This window comes from Lynx rufus, unplaced genomic scaffold (genome assembly GCF_022079265.1).
Source record: "Lynx rufus isolate CCGP_SWC_20201006 ecotype Redwood Valley unplaced genomic scaffold, mLynRuf1.p SCAF_2, whole genome shotgun sequence".
Classification (NCBI taxonomy): domain Eukaryota; kingdom Metazoa; phylum Chordata; class Mammalia; order Carnivora; family Felidae; genus Lynx; species Lynx rufus.
In genome coordinates, this window is record NW_025814834.1 from 207940199 (window position 1) to 207962495 (window position 22297).

At 51.7% G+C, this 22297-nt stretch overlaps 1 protein-coding gene across 1 annotated transcript; it reads left to right on the top strand.

Moving 5' to 3' along the window:
* The first annotated feature begins 504 nt into the window (after positions 1–504).
* Positions 505–6236, top strand: LOC124514600 (group IID secretory phospholipase A2-like). Its single transcript, XM_047082681.1, has 4 exons — positions 505–544; positions 3735–3879; positions 4561–4667; positions 6091–6236. Exons 1-4 carry the CDS (start codon positions 505–507, stop codon positions 6234–6236), a joined length of 438 nt encoding a protein of 145 aa, XP_046938637.1.
* Positions 6237–22297: the final 16061 nt, after the last annotated feature.

Here is a 22297-nt window from a genome sequence, read left to right on the forward strand (position 1 = left end):
GTATCAAACTTGCTAAGACATTAGACCTTCATTCCAGCCACTAAAAAGAAATCACAGTTGTGTTGATGTGCTCGATAGAGGTACTAATTATGGCCACACTGGCAGTCATAGTATAATATATAAGTGTATCAACTCAACATGTTGCACACCTTCAATTTACACGATGATTTACGTCAAATGTATTTCAATCCAAAAAAGTGAATGGTGCTTAATGGATTCATAAATGATTTAAAAATTTTTTATTGTCTTTGATTTTCAAACCTCCTACACTGAATGTGTTCCTTTTGCAATCCAAATGTTTAAAAAAAAAAAAACAGATCTTAAAAATAAAAATAACATTCCCCATGGCCAGAAAGAGGAAACAGAAAGAGAATACACCAGAGCCAGAGCTGGGAGGGCCGGGGGTGGGCTCGGCTGGGGGGGGGGGCAGGTACCCTGATTTAAGAGGCTGTCTGCGTGGAAGGGGACTTCCAGTAGCCGCTTCCAGGGCTGTGTTCGAGGACCATGAAACTTGCCCTGCTGTGCACGCTGCTGGTGTTTGCTGGTGAGTGGGGCAGGACCCACAGCTGGGAAGGGAAGGTGGGGTATGACTAGGTGATATCTCTTTCCTAGACTGGTCCTCTGCTCTGATCGCCACTGCCCTGGTCCCCCCCCCCACAGTCCCCAACCCTTCCATCCCTGCCAGGAGCCAGCAGCAGCAGCTGGTCCCCTAGAATGCTGGCTTCCGCCAGGGAGCTCTGGGCTATCACGCTGTGCAGTGTGCCTCTGGTCTGCTGTGAGGACGAGCAGCTGGAGACTCAGACACTGGGGCCAGCTGAGCAGACACCTGGGGCCCTTTGGACACAAATTACAGAAAGGGATCTCCCCAGGCCACCCTGCTCCCCTCTGTCCCTTTGACCAGATAATAGCAATGTTTCGCTTACGCACAGCACTCTGTGCCTGTCTTTCAAGTTCATCGTCTCCCGTGAACCTGGGAAGAGGGCTCTGTTGACTGTGGTGGCAGATGGGGGGAGGTTTCCATTCGATCTTCAGCAGAGCAAATGTAAAAATGTGGCTGCCAGCAAATTGGGTGTATTTGTTTCTCGAACCATCTCAACGTATGTAGCGTTGGAGAGGATTTGTGCTTTAAAATGTGGATTTCTGTTATCCTGGGACTCCTAAAGTTTTTAGAGGAACACATCTCCAGGGTTACAGCGAAAACCGTTAGGAAAATTGCAATCAAGCTACAGAAACTCATCTCTCCGACATAAAGAAACAATGCACTGTAGAGGCAAAATGTACAGATGAACCTGCATTCAACTGTTGGCCCACTGTCTCCTGGCAGTCTGACCTTGGCCAAGTCGCCTTACCTCTCTATGTCCTCACCTGCAAAATGGACATAATGGCACCCTCTTTACAAGGTTGTTGGGTCTCTAATGAGAAAATGTATCCAAAATGTTTAGCAGGTGTAAGTAACAGCAAGCAACAGCTTAACACGCAGAGAGTGCATGATGAGGCGTTAGCCATGCTCACTCCTGGGGGAAAAGGGTCCAGCCCTCTTGGTGGCAGCTAAGAATAGAAAGAGCTACCAGGACAGGAATTCCTGACAAGCTAAGCCAGTTCGCCAAAGATCTCGTAACCGCAAATTGGGTCCCGCCATGTCTCCGGGCTGGGCCCGCCTCACTTACAGAAGCAATGAGACTACCATCCAAAAGCTTTCTGAATCAAAGCTAAATGTACTCCTGACCCGGCATGGGAGAAATGCACCATTCCGGCATGAGTTTATTTGTGTATTCCTAAGCTGACGTGGAAAGGGCCAGGCTTAGGGCAGAAAGAGGGACAAGGGACACCAGAAAGGCAAGATTCTGAAGCCAGGTCCCTGCTGGCCCACAAGGTGGGTGGTCACTCACCTTGCAACGGTTTGCCTCCAGGTTCCTTAGCACGGCATCCGGGACTCCAGCGGGCCTGGGATCAGTCATTGGCTCCGCCAAAGCTTAACAAGGTTTCTCTTAAACATTTGTACAGCCAGAGCCACCGTGTCAGACAGGAGTGGCAACGTGGATTCCTGCTCATTGAGGGATACGCTGGGGACACAGCAGGCCTGCATGGACCAGATACCCACCAGTCACTTTGGCTGCAACCCAAGGCAGCTGGTTTGGGATCTTGCCCTTGGCCCACTGCACCAGCCCCTCCCAAACCCCCTCTTCCCACCTCTACCTCCCCCAACTTGGGGTGTGCCCCCCACTTTACTATTTACTTCATTTGCATGCATAGCTTTCATTATAACACCATTTAGCAGGGAATGGAGGGGAGGTCCACGACGAGGTCATTCGAAGGGGTGCACTGGGCCCGGTCCCCCTGAGACTCGGCCCCATCTGTCTTCTTGAATCGTCTCTCGAGGTTGCACACATGTATACCTCAGTCTCCTTAGCTCGTCTGTTCCCCACCCCCCAGGCTCTCCCCTGAATCCTTCGACTTAATGTATTTTATTCCTCCTGTCTCAACATAATGCATTCTCCCCCAGTAAAATAAAATCCCCTTGCGGTCAATTCTAACCAGCAGCAATTAGAACTAAAATGAAAAATATCCGTGAAAATCATTGATTTCTAAATCATACTGCCTCCCCAGGTGAGCCTTGAGAGGGCATTAGTGTGCGGCTTTCTGGAAGGGACGTGCGGGGCAGGGGCAGGTGCGGAGAGGAGGGTGTCTTCCTGTTACAGAATGGGGAACTCAGGGCAGAGGCAGTGACTGGAACCAAACTGCCCTGGGATTCAGTGCTGGCTCCTCCATGTACCGGCCACTATGACCTGGGCAAGGTACTAAGCCTCAATCTGCTCATCTGTAAAATGGGCATTAAAGGTAGTTCTCATTGTACCAATGCCAGTTTCTCAGTTCCTGTAAATCTACCATTATTATGTAAGCTGATAATAACATCAGAGGAAACTGGGTGCTGGGTGAGGCGTGTATAAGAATGCTCTGTAGCTCTTTGCAACTTTTCTGTGCATCTAGAATATACCAAAATAGTTTATTTATTGAAAAAAAACCAGTATTTATCTCATGGGTTGAACAGAGTCAATAAATTACTACATGAAAAGACCCATAATAAGCCCTCGTTATCATTATATTATATATATATATGTATATATATATATATTTTTTAAGTTTGTTTATTTTGAGAGAGAGAGAGAGAGCACGAGCAGGGGAGGGGCAGAGAGAGGGGAAGAGAGAATCCCAAGCAGGCTTTGCACTGTCAGCGCAGAGCCCAACTCGGGGCTCAAACCCACAAACTGCGAGATCATGACCTGAGCCGAAACCAAGATTCGGACGCTAAACCAACTGAGCCACCCAGGCACCCCACCATCACCATATTTTTAATAAACCTAGTGGTTGTTGTCATTTTCTTTTTTCTTTTTCTTATTTTCTTTATTTTTTTTTAAAGTTTCATTTATTTTTGAGACAGGAAGAGACAGAGCATGAACAGGGGAGGGTCAGAGAGAGGGAGACACAGAATCCGAAACAGGCTCCAGGCTCTGAGCCGTCAGCACAGAGCCCAAAGCGGTGCTCGAACTCACGGACCGCGAGATCATGACCTGAGCCGAAGTCGACTGCTTAACCGACTGAGCCGCCCGGACGCCTCTGTCATTTTCTCATCCAACGTCACTGGTTCGGTCCAGCAGGGCAGAAGGGCCAGGCGTGTGTCCCACCGGCCTCCTCTGACGTTCATATCCTCTCCTTGTTACCGGGCTCTTTGGCAGGTGTGATTCCAACCCAGGGCGGGATCTTGAACCTGAACAAGATGATCAAACAAGTGACCAGAAAAACACCCATCTTCTCCTATTGGCCCTATGGCTGCCACTGCGGACCTGGTGGCAAAGGCCAACCCAAAGATGCCTCGGACTGGTAATCCCTTCCCAGACAGGACTGTGGGTGGCAATCCTGTCCTGCCCCCACCCCGGGACTCTCCCCTTTCCTGCTCCCTCACACATTCATTCCTCGACTTCGTTTTATGCCGTGCGCTGGGAGCCCTGCTGAGGCCGGGTACGGCTCCAGTCTTCCTGGACCTTGCCGTCTAGCTGGTTCTGCAGAGTCTCTGAAGGGCCCCCTTGCACTTCCAAGCCCTGATCTAGTGATAACACCCACACACGCTCCCTGCTGGTTTGGTTTATTTGTTTTTTTTTAATGCCTACCTCTTTTTGCCATTATCTCCTTCAAGCTTCACTACAACCCCAGGAATCAACTAGGAGAGACCAGAGCCATCCAGGCCGGGGGTCACTTCCCTGACCCACCACTTACAGGCTGTGTGACCTTGGGCATGTGGCTTGACCTCCCTGAGTCTGATTCCTCATCTGTGAAATGGGCATTGTACCAGTGCCTCTGTCGTAGGGTGGTGGCGGAGATTAAGAGAATATTCATGGATAAAACAAATGCCTGGTGCCTAGAAAGCACCCACTAAGTGTCAGCTTGTGTGGTCATAAAGACTGGAGCCCCGCAGGCCTTGACTCTTCCCGGGTGGGCACTCGGTTTCTACTCTTGGGGCAGCTGTGTTCCCTGCCTGTCCCGTTCCCTGTCCTCTCCCTCCAGGTGCTGTCAGAACCATGACTGTTGCTATGCTCACCTGAGGCAGCACCGATGCCGTATCCACACAGACAACTATGACTACACCTTTTCCCAGGGGGACATCCAGTGCTGTGAGTGCCCGGGGCCTCGGGGCTGGAGTCAGAGGCTGAGGAAGGGAGTTCTGGCACTTAACTGCCTTCGTGTGCTGTGTGACAAGGCACAAGCTGCTCGCCCTCTCTGTTTTTCTCATGTGTCCAGTGATAGTAGCTGGGCTGTGGGGGAACGGGGGTGGGAGTATGGAGAGGTCCAATGAGGGCTTTGACCCCTTTAGGATTTGGAAGGCTGGCAGGTCTCAGCTGGGATCCCAGAGCCGCTATCAACCAGCTGTGTGACCTTGAACACATTGCGTGACCTCTCTGAACGTCAGTATTCGCCTCTGTAAACTCCGGATAACAGTGTGCTACCCCCTAAACTTAACTCAAGAACTAAAATGAGAGCAGACAGAATGAGTCTGTGCGAGAATGAGTCTCGCACATGCCTGCTGCCCAGCGCGTGCGTGATAAATCACGCGGACTCCTGATGTCATTGTTACAACTGACGTTGTTATCGCGAGTTAACGGAGCAACCCGGCCAGGAGCTGCGCCACCCTGATGATCTCCATTTTACACACAAGGAAAGTGAGACCAGAGCGAAGAGGTGCTGGCCCAGGGTCACCCTGCTGCAGGTGACAGAGCCTGGGCTAGGCCTCAGGTCCCCCCACCCCCACCCCTGGGTCCGCGCCTGGAGGGAGGCGGCCGCTCTGAGCTGGGAATCACGTGGGCTCATCACACCAGAGTCCCCGCTCATTAAAGTCTTAATAATAACAACAATCATAGCCAACATTTATTGAGCACCTACTGTGTCCTGAGTGCTCTGCCTTCTCTAATACTCCCAGCAGCCCCAAGGCAGCTCCTACCCTCACCCCCACGCACAGATAATGACACTGGTGCGCCAAGGTCCCTTTGGCCTCTGTCTCAGCGGGTTCAGTTCCATCGGCCTGGGACACGCCCCACCCCCCCACCCTCCGCCACCTTCCACCCTGGCTTTCCACAGGGGAGCAGACCCTTCCGGTCTCAGCTCAAATGACTCCTGACACTGAGTCCGATCCCCCTACTTTGCCATCTTGGAGCCCCTGCAGCATTTCTTACTTCCGAGAGGAACAGTGTGTATTATTCCTTTCTGTGGTCCTCTAATACCTGCTGCCCTCCCCCTCCCCCAGGAGTGTGAACCCCTTGTGTCCATTCTGGTCAGTCCTGTCCCTCCAGGGCCCTGCCACGGGATGGGCGCTCAATCGCTTATGAAAGGGATGAATGAGTAACTAATGGAGTGACAGAGCTCAGGGAGGTCACGGTTTGTGCCCAAGGTCACACCCCTAGGAAGCGGCTGGGAATGGGACTCTAAAGCTGAGCGACCCCTGCGCGGCCTCCAGAAACTCCCCACAGGGACCCTAGACCCACGCCCGCCTCTGCCTCGGGAAGGGACAGACACTGAGCTCCCGTCTTCTTCACCCCACAGCTGACAAGGGCAGCTGGTGTGAGCAGCAGCTGTGTGCCTGCGACAAGGAGGTTGCCTTCTGCCTGAAGCGGAACCTGGAGACTTACAAGAGACACCTGCGTCACTACTGGCGGCCCCACTGCAGAGGCCAGACCCCTACGTGCTAGGAGGAGTCCGCCCGGCCGTCCCTCGCCCCCTGCCCCGTTCCTCAGCATCTTGAGCGCTGCAAGACATCCCTCAGTATCTAACCCCCTGCACCAGCCTGGGAGGGTCTCAACCTAGCCCCACCCTCCACCTTGCTCCTGGACCTTCGAAACCTTCCCGACCAAGTTGGCAGCTGTCTCTTCCAAGGATGGATTGAGATCGGAGGAAAAGCCAAGGCCAGGAGGCACCTGGGGGATGGTGTTGGGGCCGAAGTGGCGGGTGTCAGGGGTGGGGGTTTGGGGACTGTGGTGTGGCAGGTTCCCTCTGCCATTGCCACCCACCGGGCCTCCTGCCTGAGTCCCACCCGCTCTGACACACTGTCCGTGCTGCAGCCAGGGTGGCCTAAAGGGTAGTGTTGATCCTTCTGTCCACATGGCTCTACTCCTTAAAACGCCAGAGCCCTTCACCACCCCGGGAGAGGGCCTGTCGAGGAGTTTGGGACCTGTGCTCTCTGGCATACGTCACTCTCCCCAACTAGGCTGGGAGGTCCTCGTGGGCAGGACGCATGACTATCTTGGATTCAGTTGCATCCCTGTGCCCAAAGCAGTGCCCGGGACCAAGAAGGGGCTCCCTGGATCCCTCTCGAGCAAAGGGCCAGCTGAAGCCACCCGGTCCTCTTGTTCCAGGCCTAGGTCTGCACGCACATGTCCTTTCCTGTTTCCAGGTGCTTGCGCAGGCTGGGACCTCTGTGGAATGCTCCACCTGCTGTCCCCAGGTGGCTGATCCCCATCTAGGCTCCTCGGGGTCCAAGGGCTACTGGGGACGGAAGTGTCTCCTGGCTGACTCCTCCCCGGCTCCAAGGGCTCGCTCCCTCCTCCAAACCCGCATAGCACTTTACGGGGCTGCAATTTACCAAGCTTTACCTTGAGTGATATATAATATCTGGGTTTTTCTGAACCCCTCCAACCAGACTGGAGCTCCTGGAGGACGGTGGCTATGTCTCTCATCTTTGTTTCCTCTGCTCCCCGACATAATAGGTGCTCAATTAATGCTTATGGACCAATGAGCCCATCACAGATGGATGGAGGTCGTGGCAGGTGTTATTGGTGCCTCACCCACATGCCCTCCCTGCCCAGGCTTCCAACCCCCAGCTAAGCCAGATGTTTGGCCGCTCTGTGCTCACATCTGTCTCCTTCTCCTACCTGTCTGCTGGGAGCTACCACCCCTCCCGCCCTTCCCACCTCTAACCAGTGACTAGAGAGCGTGATGCCAGATGGGTGTCGTTGCCCGACCCCGCCTCTGTGCAGGACCACCTGGGTGACATGCTGCATGCCCCAGAGCTCCTCGTGGGATCCGGCTGAGGCCAGATGTCTGGAATACCTCTTTGCTTAGCTTTGTACCCTGGCCCGGCCTGTTCCCCTTGTTGCCTTACAGGTTTCTCTTGAGAACACGCCCTCAGTAAATCACTCACTTGCACAAGAATCCTGTCTCAGGCTCAACTTTCTGGGGAAACTGACTTGGGACAGACAGATGGATGGACGGATGGATGGATGGATGGCCTTCTTCATATAAGGATCCACGATCTGTCATTTGTATGTGATTAGCTGTATCTCCAGCAACAGGGCTGGAGCCACCCACATTCTCCAGCCGTGACACACATAGGTGAAACAGCTGACCGATCACTTTTCCTTTGACATGAAGCTCAGTGTCTCATGTGAGGCTGGGTAATAGGAATTAGGAACCATGGGCACTGGGTTCAAATGCCAGTTATAACCACTGACTCGCCTCCGGAATCCCGGTTTCCTCACATGCAAAGTAGAGCTGAAATTAAGGAGGAAATAAGATGAGGTCAGAGGTCAGCATGTTAAACTAGATTAATGCATATGAATGGTGAGCACGGTCCCTGGCACACGGTAACGCCTCTGTAAATGTTAACCGACGTCCCCCTTCTTTCCACCCAGCTCCCCTCTCCGCCATCTACACGACTGCGCAGCCCTTTCCATTAGATCCTGACTCGCGATGTTCTTTTTTTTGTTCAAGAGCTAGCGGCCCCCCTTGTTGATTGGAGCCCCTGTGATAGTGACAGCGTCAGTGTTGGCAAAGGATGGGCGTTATTTTCCATTATTATCCCCATTTTACAACCTGAGGTTCAGAATACGGACAGCAACCTCTGAGGTCCCACAGCCGGATTCCAGCCCAGACTCCCCCCACCCCACTCCCTGGTTCCCCATCCCATTTGTACTGGTCAGGAAGCTTCCTATGCCTCGATGGACTTCAACAATGAGGGCATTTACAACCTCACATGACAAGAAGTCCAGGGGCAAGGTGGCTCTTTAGTGGCTTGGTAATGTCTTCAGTACCTGGTTTCTTTCTTGCTCTGGCCACTCTCACTGTGCTGCTTTGCCCCCTGGGTGGCTCAGAACAGCAGCGGTGGTCCAGCCCTCATGCCTGGACACGAAGACATCCAGCAGAGAATACGCTGTCCCTTTCGTGTCTGTTGTCAATGAGCCTTACCGCCACCATCCGGCAGACTTTCCCAGCAGGACTGGCCACCCTAAGCCATAGTGGCTCAAGGTGATGGGATTAGTCTGGTCGGTTTAGATTCCTCAGGATTTATGTACCCTCGAGAGGAGACAGGGTTAATGTCCCCTGAGTGTCACGTAGCCACTAGAATGGGAGCTGTTAGGGTTGTCGATAGCATAGTGTTGGGTGGGCAAGTCTAGGGCTGGGTCAGGAATGGGGCTGTCCCTGTGTGAGCTCAGCACCTAGCACAGGGCCTGGTGGTCCCAGAGCAGGTGATCAACAGTCATTTGTTATGAATGAATGAGTGAATGAATGAATGAATGAATCCCAGGTTGGCAAAGACCTGGGACTTTGAACCAAGAGGTGGGATGGACAGATGGGGTCTCAGGGCAGCAGGACTGAGTCCCCAGAGTAAGGCAAGACTCCCCACCCCCCACCCTGTGGGTTCTCATTCTGGGCCAATTTCCAATCCCCGGAATTGGGTAAGAGGCACAAAGGAAGGAAAGACTCACAAGCAGCTTCTGTTCTCCGCCCGCATCTGTCCAGCAGCCCTGGGTATAGGAGGCAGACAGGAGGACACAGTCACTGTGCTTCCTGTTCCCTCCAGGGTCAGAATCACAGAGGGACAACCCGGAGGGGGGCGGAGGGGGAGCCAACACCGAGACCTGACATTGAACACATGTGGTGCCCACTCACCCACTTCCCTCAACTCCCTGGGGCATGGGCATTGTCACCTGCATTTTCCAGGTGCAGAAACTGAAACTGAAGGGTGAGTCACTGGCTGATAAGTGGCAGGGCCGGGACTCGAACCCAGTCCTCTCTGGCTCCAGGGCCGCGTCTCACCCTACCTCCCACACTCTTTACTGGGACACTTGGTGAATCAGCTCCGGGTGCCCTAGGTGGGGAGGAGCCACACCCTGGGATGAGGAGGTGAAGGTGGTTGTGGCAAGGCAGGAAGCCTGGGGAGAGGGCTGGTGAGTGATAATTGTACCAACAATAACAGTGGCACTCAGATATTGCCCTCCCATTGGGAGCGCTTAATCCCACCACCCACTGATCCGATCCCCAGGCCACCCAGACCCAGGGTGCCACCTCCAGGGGGTGGGGGCCCAGCCCAGGGGCACGATGGGCAGCTGTTTTCTCCACGACTCTGCCTGTTTTTCCAGCAGGAGCCTCTATCCAAATACCCAAGCTCGACCCTGTGTCTGGGATGTGCGGGTGGGGCCAGGGCTCCTGTCTCCCCTCTGCACCCTGCTTCCTGTGCCAGTGCCCCCTGGAGGGGGGTTGGGGGTTGTTGGCTTGGGGTGCACAGCATCCTTGCTCACTACTGAAGTCAGGTCTAGAGCCTACCTCACCCAGGCAGCCCAGACACATGGGAGTGAGGGCCTGGCCGGCTCTAGAGCTTGGGGAGCGGGGGGGCTCCTCTATTTTTTTCCCAGTTGAAATAAAGAAGAGATTTTAGGGGCCCCTGTGTGGCTCAGTTAAACATCCCACTTCGGCCCAGGTCATGATCTCACAGTTTGTGGGTTCGAGCCCCGCGTCGGGCTCTGTGCTGACAGTGCAGAACCTGCTTGGGATTCTCTCTCTCTTTCCCTCCCCCACTTGTAGTCTCTCAAAATATATAAACTTAGAGGAAAAAAAAAAGAGAAGAGATTTTAAAATAGTTTGTGAAAATGCAAAGCATGTCAGAGAAAGATTCCTTTCTGTCTCTGCTTTAGGTTCCTGGCCAAGCCTCATTCACTTTGGGGGTCTCTCCTAGAAGGACTGCCTTCTTCCCTGGCTCTTAGCAAGACTGGCTCCTTCTGTCATCCAGAGCTCAGCTGGCAGTCACTCCCTCAGAGAAAGGTCCCTGCCCTCCCAACCTAAAGCAACCACCTCCCACCCTGATAGTCTCCCTGCCTTGTTTTCATTCTCTGCTCCCCTTTTCTGCTGGTTTTCTTAATCACTTACTCATCCAGCCATTTGTTGACCTTAGATTGAAAAGCGGGAGTGTTATCGCCTCCCGGCCCCTCCCTCAGAATTATCAGAAATCAGTCCCCCTCCCTCTGCCAAGAACACTCCCCCACTCCCAGGAGACCCTGGGGTCAAAGATCCTTCTGGAGGTGGGCTGCCTCTTCCGGAGCCCCTTCCCCGGCTGGCTTGGAGTTCCTAAGAACCTGCTAATACATTCTCTCATTTACACCTTATTACAGGTGTCCCTGCCAGGTGTGGCTTCTGACCTTCTTTTCCAGGGGAGGAAAACAGGCTCTGAGAAGTACAATATCTCGCCCACAGTAACTCACTCTGCGAGAGGCGGCAGAGGCCGGGCACCCATGAATCGCCGGGTGCCACCCTCTCCAGCCCAGATGGTGTGCTCCCTAAGGCAGTGGTTCTGAAACTTCACAGAGGACGAGAATCCCCTGACAGAGAGCGTTCAGAATGCAGGTTCTTGGGCCCCACCCCCAGAAGGTCTGATTCTGCAAGTCTAGGATGGGGCCCAGGAACCTGTATTTTAAAAAAAATTTTTTTTTAACGTTTATTTATTTTTGAGGCAGAGAGAGACAGAGCATGAACGGGGGAGGGTCAGAGAGAGGGAGACACAGAATCTGAAACTGGCTCCAGGCTTTGAGCTGTCGGCACAGAGCCCAACGCGGGGCTCGAACCCACGGACCGCGAGATCATGACCTGAGCCGAAGTCAGACGCTTAACCAACTGAGCCACCCAGGCGCCCCACGGAACCTGTATTTTTAACCAGGTCTGCTGGAGATTCTGTCTCTGTCCCCGTGGCCCACCATGGGGCTGACCAGCCTGATAAACCAATGATCCTGGGCCAGCACAACTCACTGGGCTGCAAGATTAGAGACCCACCTTCTATTTTTTTTTTTAAGTTTTTATTTTTATTTATTTTGAGAGAGGGTGAGCGAGCAGGGGTGGGGCAGAGAGAGAGGGAAAGAGAGAGAATCCCAAGCAGGCTTTGGGCTGTCAGTGCAGAGCCTGGTGTGGGGCTCGAACTCACAAACCAGTCGTGAGATCATGACCTGAGCTGAGATCAAGAGTGGGACACTCACCCGACTAGGCCACCCAGGCGCCCCTGAAGGCCCACCTTCTAGATCAGACTCCTTGCAAGCACCGTTCTTTCCGCTGAGTCTACTCCAAACTGCCAGATAGGATAATGGCGAGGCTTATGCTTCCCAAACCCAGCCTTTGACACACCTCCTTCCAGACACTTGGTTTAATATTTCAATTTACTTTGTTTTTTAACCTTTCCTAACCTAAGTAAATTTATCTGAGAAGGAAATTAATTCCTCTCTGGTATAAGGAAAGCCAGTATTACTTGTCATCAACAGACGGTGACCATAAAAATCAATGCAATGAAAATAAAATTCTTATTGGAAGGGTGCCTGGGTGGCTCAGTCGGGTAAGCATCCGATTTTTGATTTCGGTTCAGGTCATGTTCTCATGGTCGTGAGATCGAGCCCGGCGTGGGGCTCTGCCGTGAAGGCACAGAGCCTGCTTGGGATCCTGTGTCTCCCTCTCTCTCTGCCCCTCCCTTGCTCTCTCTCTCTCTCTCTCAAAATAAATTAATTAATTAAAAAACAATTTTAAACTCTTATTGGAGAGAAAAAGTGCACAGTCAATAGTTGGGTGAACTAGGCACGCATGGGAGAGGTGCTGAGGATGCCCAGCCTCCACACAGAGACCACCTTCGCCTTGATGCATTCTGAAGAACTGGAAGGAACTGGAGAGAGAACAAGTCAGGCAGTCTGTGAGCAGCACAGTTTGTCCTCTTTGGGGAGTCCCAAGCCAGGGGGGTGGGGGGGGGCGGGAGACACCAGCTGGGCGATGCTGTAGAAGGTCCTGGAGACGAGGGAGGCAGAACACAGGGACTGCTCTGGGGGTGCACAGGCACAGCCCGGGGGCAGGTGGTCATGGTGTGGCTGGACTGGCCTGGGAGACCCCCACACTAGGCTGGCTTCCATCACTCTCTTGTCCCAGGGCCTCAAACGGGTTCAGAATATGCCCCTTTGCATAAGAATTATTTTGAGCTGAAGGCAATTAAGAATTGACAGATGCAGAAAGAGTTCTCTGCCCGTCCCTTATCTGCCTAAAAGCAGGACACAAATTTCCCTATGAGGAAGGTGCCCCCAACCCTCCTACTTGGAGAGAAGAGCAGCTCTTATCATCAAAGCTGGGAAGTCACCACCAAGATTGATTTGCATAAACAGACTATTCTAAAATAGCCTTTCTTCCATTAGTTCCTCCATATAGCATCTGGTCATCTCCCCCCAACTTACTATTACGTCCTGTGAAGCCCAAACCTTTTTTTCTTTGCTAAAAAGGAATCCTCTGAGTCTAACTTCTTTGAGTTTTCTTTTCTGGGAACTCCTATGCATGTCAATATTAATAAATATCATGCACCTTTTCTCCTGTTAACCTGTCTTTTGTTGGTTTAATTTGCAGGCCCCCATGAGCTAAACCTAAAAGGGTAGGGGAAAAGTTTTCTTCACCAACATTGGCCGGCAAGTCCCCATTGACACCAGAGTGGTCATGGTGAAAAAGCTCATGTTAAATGGAAAAAGGTAGCAGGAGAAATGCTCTAACATAGTTAAGTAGTCAAGAGTATGGACTCAGGGTCCCACACACAAGGTCTGCCAGCTCTAGGGTCTCCTCACTCCAGGGTGTAGGATCTTGGGCACAAGTCACCAAACCTCTTGGAGCCTGTTTCTTTACCTATAAAATGGGAATTATCATACTGTCCACATGAGGTGTTGTGGGGTAAATGACAGACCCCCGGAAGCCACTTTGCACCCTGTCCGGCAGGTAGAGACCAGCCCATGCGACACATAGGGTTGTTGTCCTGCTCGTTGTTGAAGGAATGTTAGCAACATTGGTAGGTTGTTGACATTTCTTTACTTCTCCCCAGGGCTTGTCCTCAGCCAGGCCTGCTTGTTGGAGCTCTATATAGGGCATTAGCCAGCGGGCCGTGGAGAAGCGACCCCTCCTCAGCCACCTCACCAATGACTGTCGTTGGGGCTTGCGGGGCCCCGGCAGCTTATGGGTGCCAGTGACTGGCAACTCTCCCCTCCTGGGACAGCAGGCAGGCTGGCCAAGGTCTGAACTGAAACCTTGCCTGGGCATCATCTTGAGCAGGGACCAGCCATATTGATTCAGCACACCTTTCCTGGGCAAAGAGGGTGGGGTTCATCCCTTTGTGCTCTGCTTACCAGCTGTGGTTCCTGGGCAAGCTCCTTGACCTCTTTGTGCCTCAGTATCTCCACACACAGGATGGGGTGTTCATAGTACTTCCTTTGTGCGTTAATATGAGGATTCAGTGGAACCTGAATGAAGAGGTGAAGCACGCTTAGGACACCGTCCACACTGGGATCTGCTTTATCACATCAGGCATCAGATGAGGCAGTGGGGCTCATAAAGAAGTTCCAATCCCAGCCCTCAAGAGGTCCCTGTTGCCATGGGGGGGGGCCTCGCCCAAACTTCAGGATCCGAGAAGCTGGTTCAAGTCACGGCACCACTAACTTGAGTGGGGCCTCCAACAGGACACCTTTCTCTCTGTCTCTGTTTCCCACTCTGTAAAATGGGATGTTTTGAGCCTATTCTGGATCGTGGATCTGGCAACACTTTGAAAAGCATAAAATATTAAAAAGTCTAGAATATTCTACATATAAAGGAAGTCTGGGAGTGTCTGGGTGGCTCAGTCAGTTGAGTGTCCAAATCTCAATTTCAGCTCAGGTCACGATCTCACAGCTTGGGAGTTCAAGCCCCACGTTGGGCTCTGCGCTGACAGCACAAAGCCTGCTTGGGATTCTCTCTCCCTCTCTCTCTCTGCCCCTCCCCCACTCACACTCCCCCTGTCTCTCTCAAAATAAATAAATAAAACTACAAAACAAGAAAGGAAGTCTGTAAGCTAAAACTTTGAACGTTGATTGGAAGCTCAGTATGATAACACAACTGTCTCTAGATAAAGAGATCCTTGGAGAAGATAATAAGAGGTTTAAGGTTTACAACCAACAAGTTTATTTGAAACCTGAGTAATCTCAGCGTCTGACAGCTGGCTCACTTTGATTTATAGGAAACCGATTGTGCAACATTCCAGATTTATTAAATCAGCTGTTTAGAATCAATGACTCAAAGAGATTTTGGGCATGGCAACCAAACAATTTTCTGATTCTCTGCCTCAGGGGTTCTCCGACTTGATAAATGAGTTCTTCGCCAATTCCCAGAATCTATCATTTTGGTATTGACAGATGGATGAGTTTGAGATGTGACTTTTCTTTCTAGAAGATCCGTCTCCCATTCTCCCCAGCTCCTTGCTGGAAAAGGGATGGGGCACTGAAGTTGAGTGGCAGTCAGTGCAGAGGAATTCACACAATAACCAGGAATCTTCCAGAAAAGGGTAAAGTCAAAGGAAAACCAGAGCTGGGCAGTGGTTAGAGGGGTAAAGGCAGATTCTAACCAGGAACGGTTCCAATGGGAGACAAGATCTGGGCTGGGCTCAGTTCAGAATACAGTACGGACATGTGGGGATGTGCAGTCAAGAAGCAGGTGGGGGTGGAATTGCTAAGAGAGTCCATCAGGAGGTGAGGGGGGATTCTGGCTAAACCTACCCAATAGGATTCTTGCTGAGGGCAGGCCCAGGTGATCAGACATCACCTGCAGGATGATGGGGGGGGGGTGAGAAATTTGATAAGATATCAAGGCGATCAGATATTGAGGGTGAGGGTTCTGGCTAGACTTACTTAACAAGATTCTTGCTCCTGAGAATGAGAGCGAGGCAAAAAAGGTCTCAGAGGAGCCTGACTAAATTTGGTCAAGGAGTGAAATTATCTGGTCCCTCTTCCTGTTCAAGAAAAGAAGAGAATCTTTCCTCTGAACCTCATGAGTCACTTTGTTGTTTGGTCTCCTTTTGTTCGTGAGGGATCGGTGAACCCATCGGCTAGACCTTGGTCATAGAGGCTATTTGCTGGATGGTGTGAGCAGTCTGGTATTAAATGGGAGCAATTTCTATGAAAAGTATAAGAAGAGAAAGCTTAGTAGTTGAGAACCCAGTTTCTGAGATCAGAAGGCAGCCAGCTGGAAGATTTCTAGATGTTGGGCTGGAAGTGTGTTCATGATGGAGTGAGGACAGCAAGGTCAACCCAACAAACTTCCCGGCTCTCACTTCCAGTGTCGTTGGTGATGGCCTCGGGGGTTCCAGTGAACTCTCAGAGCAGCTGGCACAACAACAGGTGTGAAGGTTGCCCGAACACCATCTATTGTGACTTCTCTGAAGTGTATATCAATTCACCCAGCCTCTGTTGACGGGACATCAGGGAAAATGGCAGCTTGAGTTCTCCGTGATGCCGGGGCAGGAAGGTGGGAGAACAATGGGAAACTTGAATCTGGGGAATTAGAGTCAGATAGTGGAGAACCCCCAAGGGTGGGCTGTAGTTTTCCATTAAAACACGAAATTTCTTTCTACGGTTACACCCCATTTTGACCAAAGATAATCAAAGCATGATTTGTTCTTGTTTACAAATTTATTCTGGCCTCATTAGATTTGGCATGACTATTTATATAAGAGCAGCAAAAAATGGTGATTGACCACATGGGCCTTTCTGAGTTTGCTGTCTTGGAACCTTTCATGAGGAATATCGGTTTAGACACATAGAAGCCTCTGGAAGCTAGGAAGCCAAGCCAGGAGCTCACCACCAGACTTTGCCTTCAGTATCCATAGTTTTGGGTGAATTCCTCTCTTCTCAAGGTCCCCAAGATATCCTAAGATCCCTGGGGCTGACAGGAAGTGATCTTCCTTACCTGTAAGGCTAGGAGCCCAGTAAATCCAGGTACCAAACCAGTTTTTTTCAAGACAGCTTTATGAGCATTGGCTCCATAAATTCAACCTTAGGTTCTTAAAACTGTCTTGTCATATCTGATTCTATGCACATCATTCTCAAATATGACATGCCCATCAGAGTCCCGGTTATATAGCCAACATTTCCACCGATGATCTGTTACAAGGAGGACTGATTCTTATGAAACTCAGGCAATGGAAATAAGAATACTCAAGAAGAGTTTCTGAATTTTGAAGGGAGCAGGTAAGGAGAAAACATAAATATGTCATTTCTGTTTACAAAAGTATAGTCTACCAAATTGCCATGAGCACAGACAACTTTCAAGACAAGAAAAAGCAGCTTGTGATATCTGGAAAGTAGAACACTAAAGACCTAGCCATGTTCTAATGATCCTCGCTAAACTGACTTAACAAGATTCTTGCTCTTGGGGACAAGAGTCAGGGACAGGGCCCAGTCAAACGAAGGCTAGGAGAGCCTATATCGGTAACAAAGTTACAGGGGTTGTACTGGGTTTAAATGGTGGAGAGGTAACACGTTGTAAGAAAATGTTCTATCGTAAAAAATGACAACTGTTTCAAACAAATGTTTTCATTAAAAGGGAAAGTTATAAAATGTACATGGGTTTTGTGAAGAGGATGGTAATATATAAATCCGTGTTTATTAGGAGGGCACACCTCCTACACCTTTACCGTGGAGGCACCGTCCCAAATTTAGAGATGTATAAAATTAGGGCCAGGAACACAGGTCATCTGAGTCTGTGGATGTTGACAAGCTATACCCACAGGTATATGTGAGTATATCAAGTAAGCTCTGCTCATCTTTTGTGATCGATGCAGCCTCCTGGTGTCCCCACACCTTACTACTTTCTGCATCACCCCAAGAGCTTGTTTACAAATATAGTTTTCTGGGGGCGCCTGGGTGGCTCAGTCGGTTAAGCGCCTGACTTTGGCTCAGGTCATGATCTTATGGTTCGTGAGCTCAAGCCTCGCATCGGGCTCTGTGTTGATAGCTCAGAGCCTGGAGCCTGCTTGAGATTCTGTGTCTCCCTCTTTCTCTGTCCCTCGCCCACTCGTGTGTGTGTGTGTGTGTGTGCGCACATGCAGTCTCTCTCTCTCTCAAAAATAAATAAAACATTAAAAAAAATTTTTTTAGTGTTTATTTATTTTTGAGAGACAGAGAGAGACAGCATGAGCCGGAGAGGGCAGAGAGAGAGAGAGGGAGACCCAGAATATGAAGCAGGCTCCAGGCTCTGAGCTGTCATCCCAGAGTCCGATGCGGGGCTCGAACTCACAGACCGCGAGATCATGACCTGAGCCGAAGTCGGACGCTCCACCAACTGAGCCACCCAGGCGCCCCTAAAACATTTAAATAAATAAATAAATAAAAAGCAAATACAGTTTTCTGGTCCCCGGACCGGAAGTTATGATCAAGCAAAGGCTGGAAGTACAGAAACTAGAGGTCTCTGACTGGTTGCAGGTCCTGCTTGCTCCAGGCCCAGCGTGGGGCTCCCTACAGGTGCTGCCTCACCTACAACCGCAGCTACTCCCACCTGAGAGCTCGACCGGTGGTGCTCCCCACAGGGTCACTACAACCACAGCATCACCGACAGCCACATCCAATGTGGTAAGGGGTAGCCTGGGGCCACCTTCTGCCCTGGTCGCCAACCTTAACCCATAGGGTTTGTGCTTAGAGCCAACCAGTTGGAGTCAAACTCTTGGGCTTGGGTTTGGGGGTCCTCTCCCATAATAGGTGCCATTATTGAGTGCCTACTGTTTGTCAGGCACCACACCGGCTAATTTATGTGCATCATGTCATCAAATATTCCCAACAGCCTATGCAGGAAGGTGTTATTAGCCTGTTTGGCAGCTGAGGAAACTGAGGCTTAGAGAATTGGAGTCACAGGCCTGAGGTCACATGGTGAGGAAATACACAGAGATACCGCCTGAGCCCCCGTCTGGGCCAAAGCCCTTAAACACTGGCTCCCCAAGATTTATTTAAACTCATGGCTTGGCTCTCTGTTTCCCAGTGAGGAGCCAAACACCTGTGTTTATGTCCAGTTCCTCCGCTGGGTGGTTCCAGAATGTTCAGGGACTGATGCCATCACAGACTTGGAGATCCATGACCAGAAGAAGCCCAGTTCTGGTCTAATGCTTGAGGAGAAGGATGAGGGGGTCCAGGGCACCGGGCCCCAGGGGCGCCTTTAGGGGTTTGTGCAATTAAGGCTAAGACAGATGCCGGCAGCTTCAGTCCCAGGCAGGCCCTGAGAGGTCATGTGCACAAGGGTTTCTCGAATCCTTTTGATGGCAACTCACAGAATGTAATAACATTTACACCTGTACCCAGTCAACACCTCCCCCCCCCATGCACACACACACCACAACAGAGGACAATTGGCTGAAGCAGCACTTTACCACTTGTGATATAGTCACACATGCATCAAGAAGCACACACACATGATGCACATGCACACACACACGCACACACACACGCACACACACACGCACCAGATGCAACCCTCCGAACTGATTTCATCATCCACTAATGGACCAGGGCTACAGTTTAAATTATCTGTCAGGCCTGCTCTTATAGGGGCGCCTGGGTGGCTCAGTCGGTTGGGCAGCTGACTTTGGCTTAGGTGGCGATCTCACCATCGTGAGTTCGAGCCCCGCATCAGTCTGCCCGCTATCAGCACAGAGCCTGCTTCAGATCCTCTGTCTCCCTCTGTATCTGCCCCTCCCCTGCTCACTTGCTCTCTCTCTCTCGCTCTCAAACATAAACATAAACAAACAAACAAAAAAAAACCCACCTGCTCTTATAAAATGGGAAAGCTGAGGTCAAGAAGGGGAAGGGGTCTGCCCGAGACCACCCAAGACTCATCCGAAGTCAGAACTAGAACCCAGTGTCTGGTTCCCGATTCTTCTCGTTACCCCAAATTAAATTCAGATTAATAGAACGTTAACCCCACTGAGTGTGGAGGAGGTATTTGGACGGTTTGAGGTTCAAAATCCCAACAGCTAGACAGGGTCTAATCCTGTGCTTCTCAGAGCATGCGGGACACATGCAAAGCACAAAGTGCCTCTGGGTCACGGCTGTGGCTGTTGGCTCTCACTGAGCCCTTGGGAATCTCCGTGGCCAGCCTCCCCCAAAACCAGGTTTCTGTATTGCGTTCCTAGCTCCAACTTCTCGGTGGAGTTCCAGAGAAGATACAGACGTGAGCCCTGCCTTCTGTGTGTCTCTGGGTGCAGGGGTTCTGACCCAGTCGGTGGACGTCTACTGAGCATCCCCTCTGTGCCAGACCCCATGTGCCAAGCAAGGTATGGGGTGCTGGCCGCAGTGAGGCACAGACCCTGCTCCCGGTGAGGTCAGGCCCCGGATCTGCACGTCCCAGGCCCCAATCCCCACTCTGCCTCTCTCTGGTTGTGTGGCCCAGGTTACACACTCAGCCTCAGGTTACTCATCCATTAAGTGGGATAATTATATCTGCCCATCAGGTTGTTGGGAGGATGAAGTGACATAACCCGTATGAAAGTCCCCGGCACGTGACAGGCAATCAGCAAGGGGTAGCTTTTACGATTATTAGTACTGATAAGAGAAAAAAAGCAACTCACAGGTAAGGAGAGGGAGGCCACAGCCCAGAAGGGAAGAAACAGCGAGAATGGAGGCAGAGTGGAACACACAGGGTGAAATGGGAGGAGTGGAGCGTTGGGGAAGAAGAGAATGATTGGGAGATCAAAATGGAAGGGCCGTGCAGCCAGCAGTGGAAAGACCTTAAACATCAGGCTGAAGAGGCAATGGGGAGCCACTGAAGGCCTTAGAGGAACGGGGTGGTGCAAGAAAAGATGATTGGGGAGCCCTGACTGATAGCAGCAAACCTCCGCGGGGGCTTTACTTATGCCGTAGTCGTGGGCTTTCCGAATTCAGCGGGAAAGGGGATTCTGTCACCATCCTGAGAGACCCCCAAGAGGTGGCAGGATTTCTGAGGCTCCCAAGGAAGGCTTTTGCCACCTGAGTGGGACGCACCAGAGGCGAGCACTCCAGTTACCTTCCCCAGCTGGCATGGGTCCCGGGAGCAAGTCCAGAAGCAGGTGTGCAAGTGGGGTCAGGAGTTGACCTGCGTCTGAGCAAGCTCTCGACACACAGGACAGGCTGGGACCTCATTTCAGGAGCAACCGCAGGAAGTCCACACCCACTGCTAGGGCGCTGAGTTCTCTCCCCTGGCCCCCTGAGGACACCGCCCCAGCGTGGAGGAACAGCCTGTCCCCTCGCTCAGCACAAGCCCAGACCGGGGAGGCATCAGGGACTGAGTGACCAGGGGGTGAGCCACACATGTCCAGGCTGTGCCACCAGAGAGGTCAAAATGCTCCCACCACTGCCCAGGTCCTCAGTTCTCTCTGTCTCCACCCTGGTCCGTGAACACCTTAAGGGCAGGGACTGCGTCTCGTTCATTCCCCTGTCATCCAGTGGTTCATTCATTCAACAGACACTTGTGAAAGTTCTGCGGCCCAAGTGACAGGGCAAACTGGACCAGCAAGGATGAACCCATGAGGACAGCCCAGAACACCCTTCGCCATCTCGCCACCTCCAAGGACAGAAGCTGAAGCTGGTGACCCGGCAGGGCCGGGAGTTGCTGCCACCCCAGAGTCTTCCGACCCAACAGATAGGGGACCAACAGATAGGGGACAACACGTGTCAGCCGTGACAGCATCTCACGCTCCGGTTCCGACTCTGCTCATAAAAACCCTACCACCTCTATGTCACGGCTGTCTCCACATCTCACGCAGAACGTCCCTGGGGACCCGCACGAACCCGGAATTCTGTGAGGATGGCGTTTCTGGGCAACGTAGGTTCGGCAAAGCTAAGGGACACGGTACAGTTCTAGGACGGTCCACCCCTCAGGGGACCATGGCAACTTTGAGAGATGACCTCCTTGAAGGTTTGCTTGTCATGCAAGAGATAGTCAACTAAGAGTCAGAGCCTCCTCCTAGGTTTCAGCGACCCCTGGATTTCATCTTTTCCCCAGAGCTGCCCACGTAGTGAGAGTGGGTCCAGGGCCACCACGATGGAGGACCTCATGGGGTCCCCCTCTACCGAGGATGAAGCCAGAGCCCCAACCAGACTAACAAGTCAGGGATGGCCTCTGTTATTCAAGGCCCTCGTGGGGCACCTGGGTCATTCCTTTGGTTGAGCGTCCGACTTCGGCTCAGGTCATGATCTCACAGCTCATGGGTTTGAGCCCCGCATGGGGCTCTGTGCTGACAGCTCAGAGCTTGGAGCCTGCTTCGGATTCTGTGTCTCCCTCTCTGCCCCTCCCTTACTCGATCTCTCTCTCTCTCTCTCTCTCTCTCTCTCTCTCTCTCTCAAAAATAAGCATTAAAAAAAAAAACTTAAAACAAACAAACAAAAGAAGAACGTGGAATCCAGAAGATCCTCCCAAGAACCCCCAATGTGGATGAGTCCTTGAATTGCCCCAGATTCCGTTTTCTCTCTCTCTGGGCTGGAGCTGAAGACAACAGGAGAGTGATCAGAGCCCAGGGTTTAGAACCAGGATCTGAGGTCTAACTCTAAGTTTTGCTGTTGATGTGCTGTGTGACTTTGGGAAAGTCTCCTAACCTCTCTGGACCTCCATTTCCTGGTAGATAAATAAAAGTCCCCCCTCCCCCCGAGAGGCCCTTCCAGCTCAAGCCCATCTCAGCCCGTGGTTTTGCTTTCATAACCTCACAGCAGCCCTTGTC

Coding starts and splice junctions, on each gene's coding strand:
- LOC124514600 (XM_047082681.1), top strand. CDS start 505: ATGAAACTTGCCCTGCTGTGCACGCTGCTGGTGTTTGCTG. Junction 545..3,734: donor CACGCTGCTGGTGTTTGCTG/GTGAGTGGGGCA, acceptor GCTCTTTGGCAG/GTGTGATTCCAACCCAGGGC. Junction 3,880..4,560: donor CCCAAAGATGCCTCGGACTG/GTAATCCCTTCC, acceptor CTCTCCCTCCAG/GTGCTGTCAGAACCATGACT.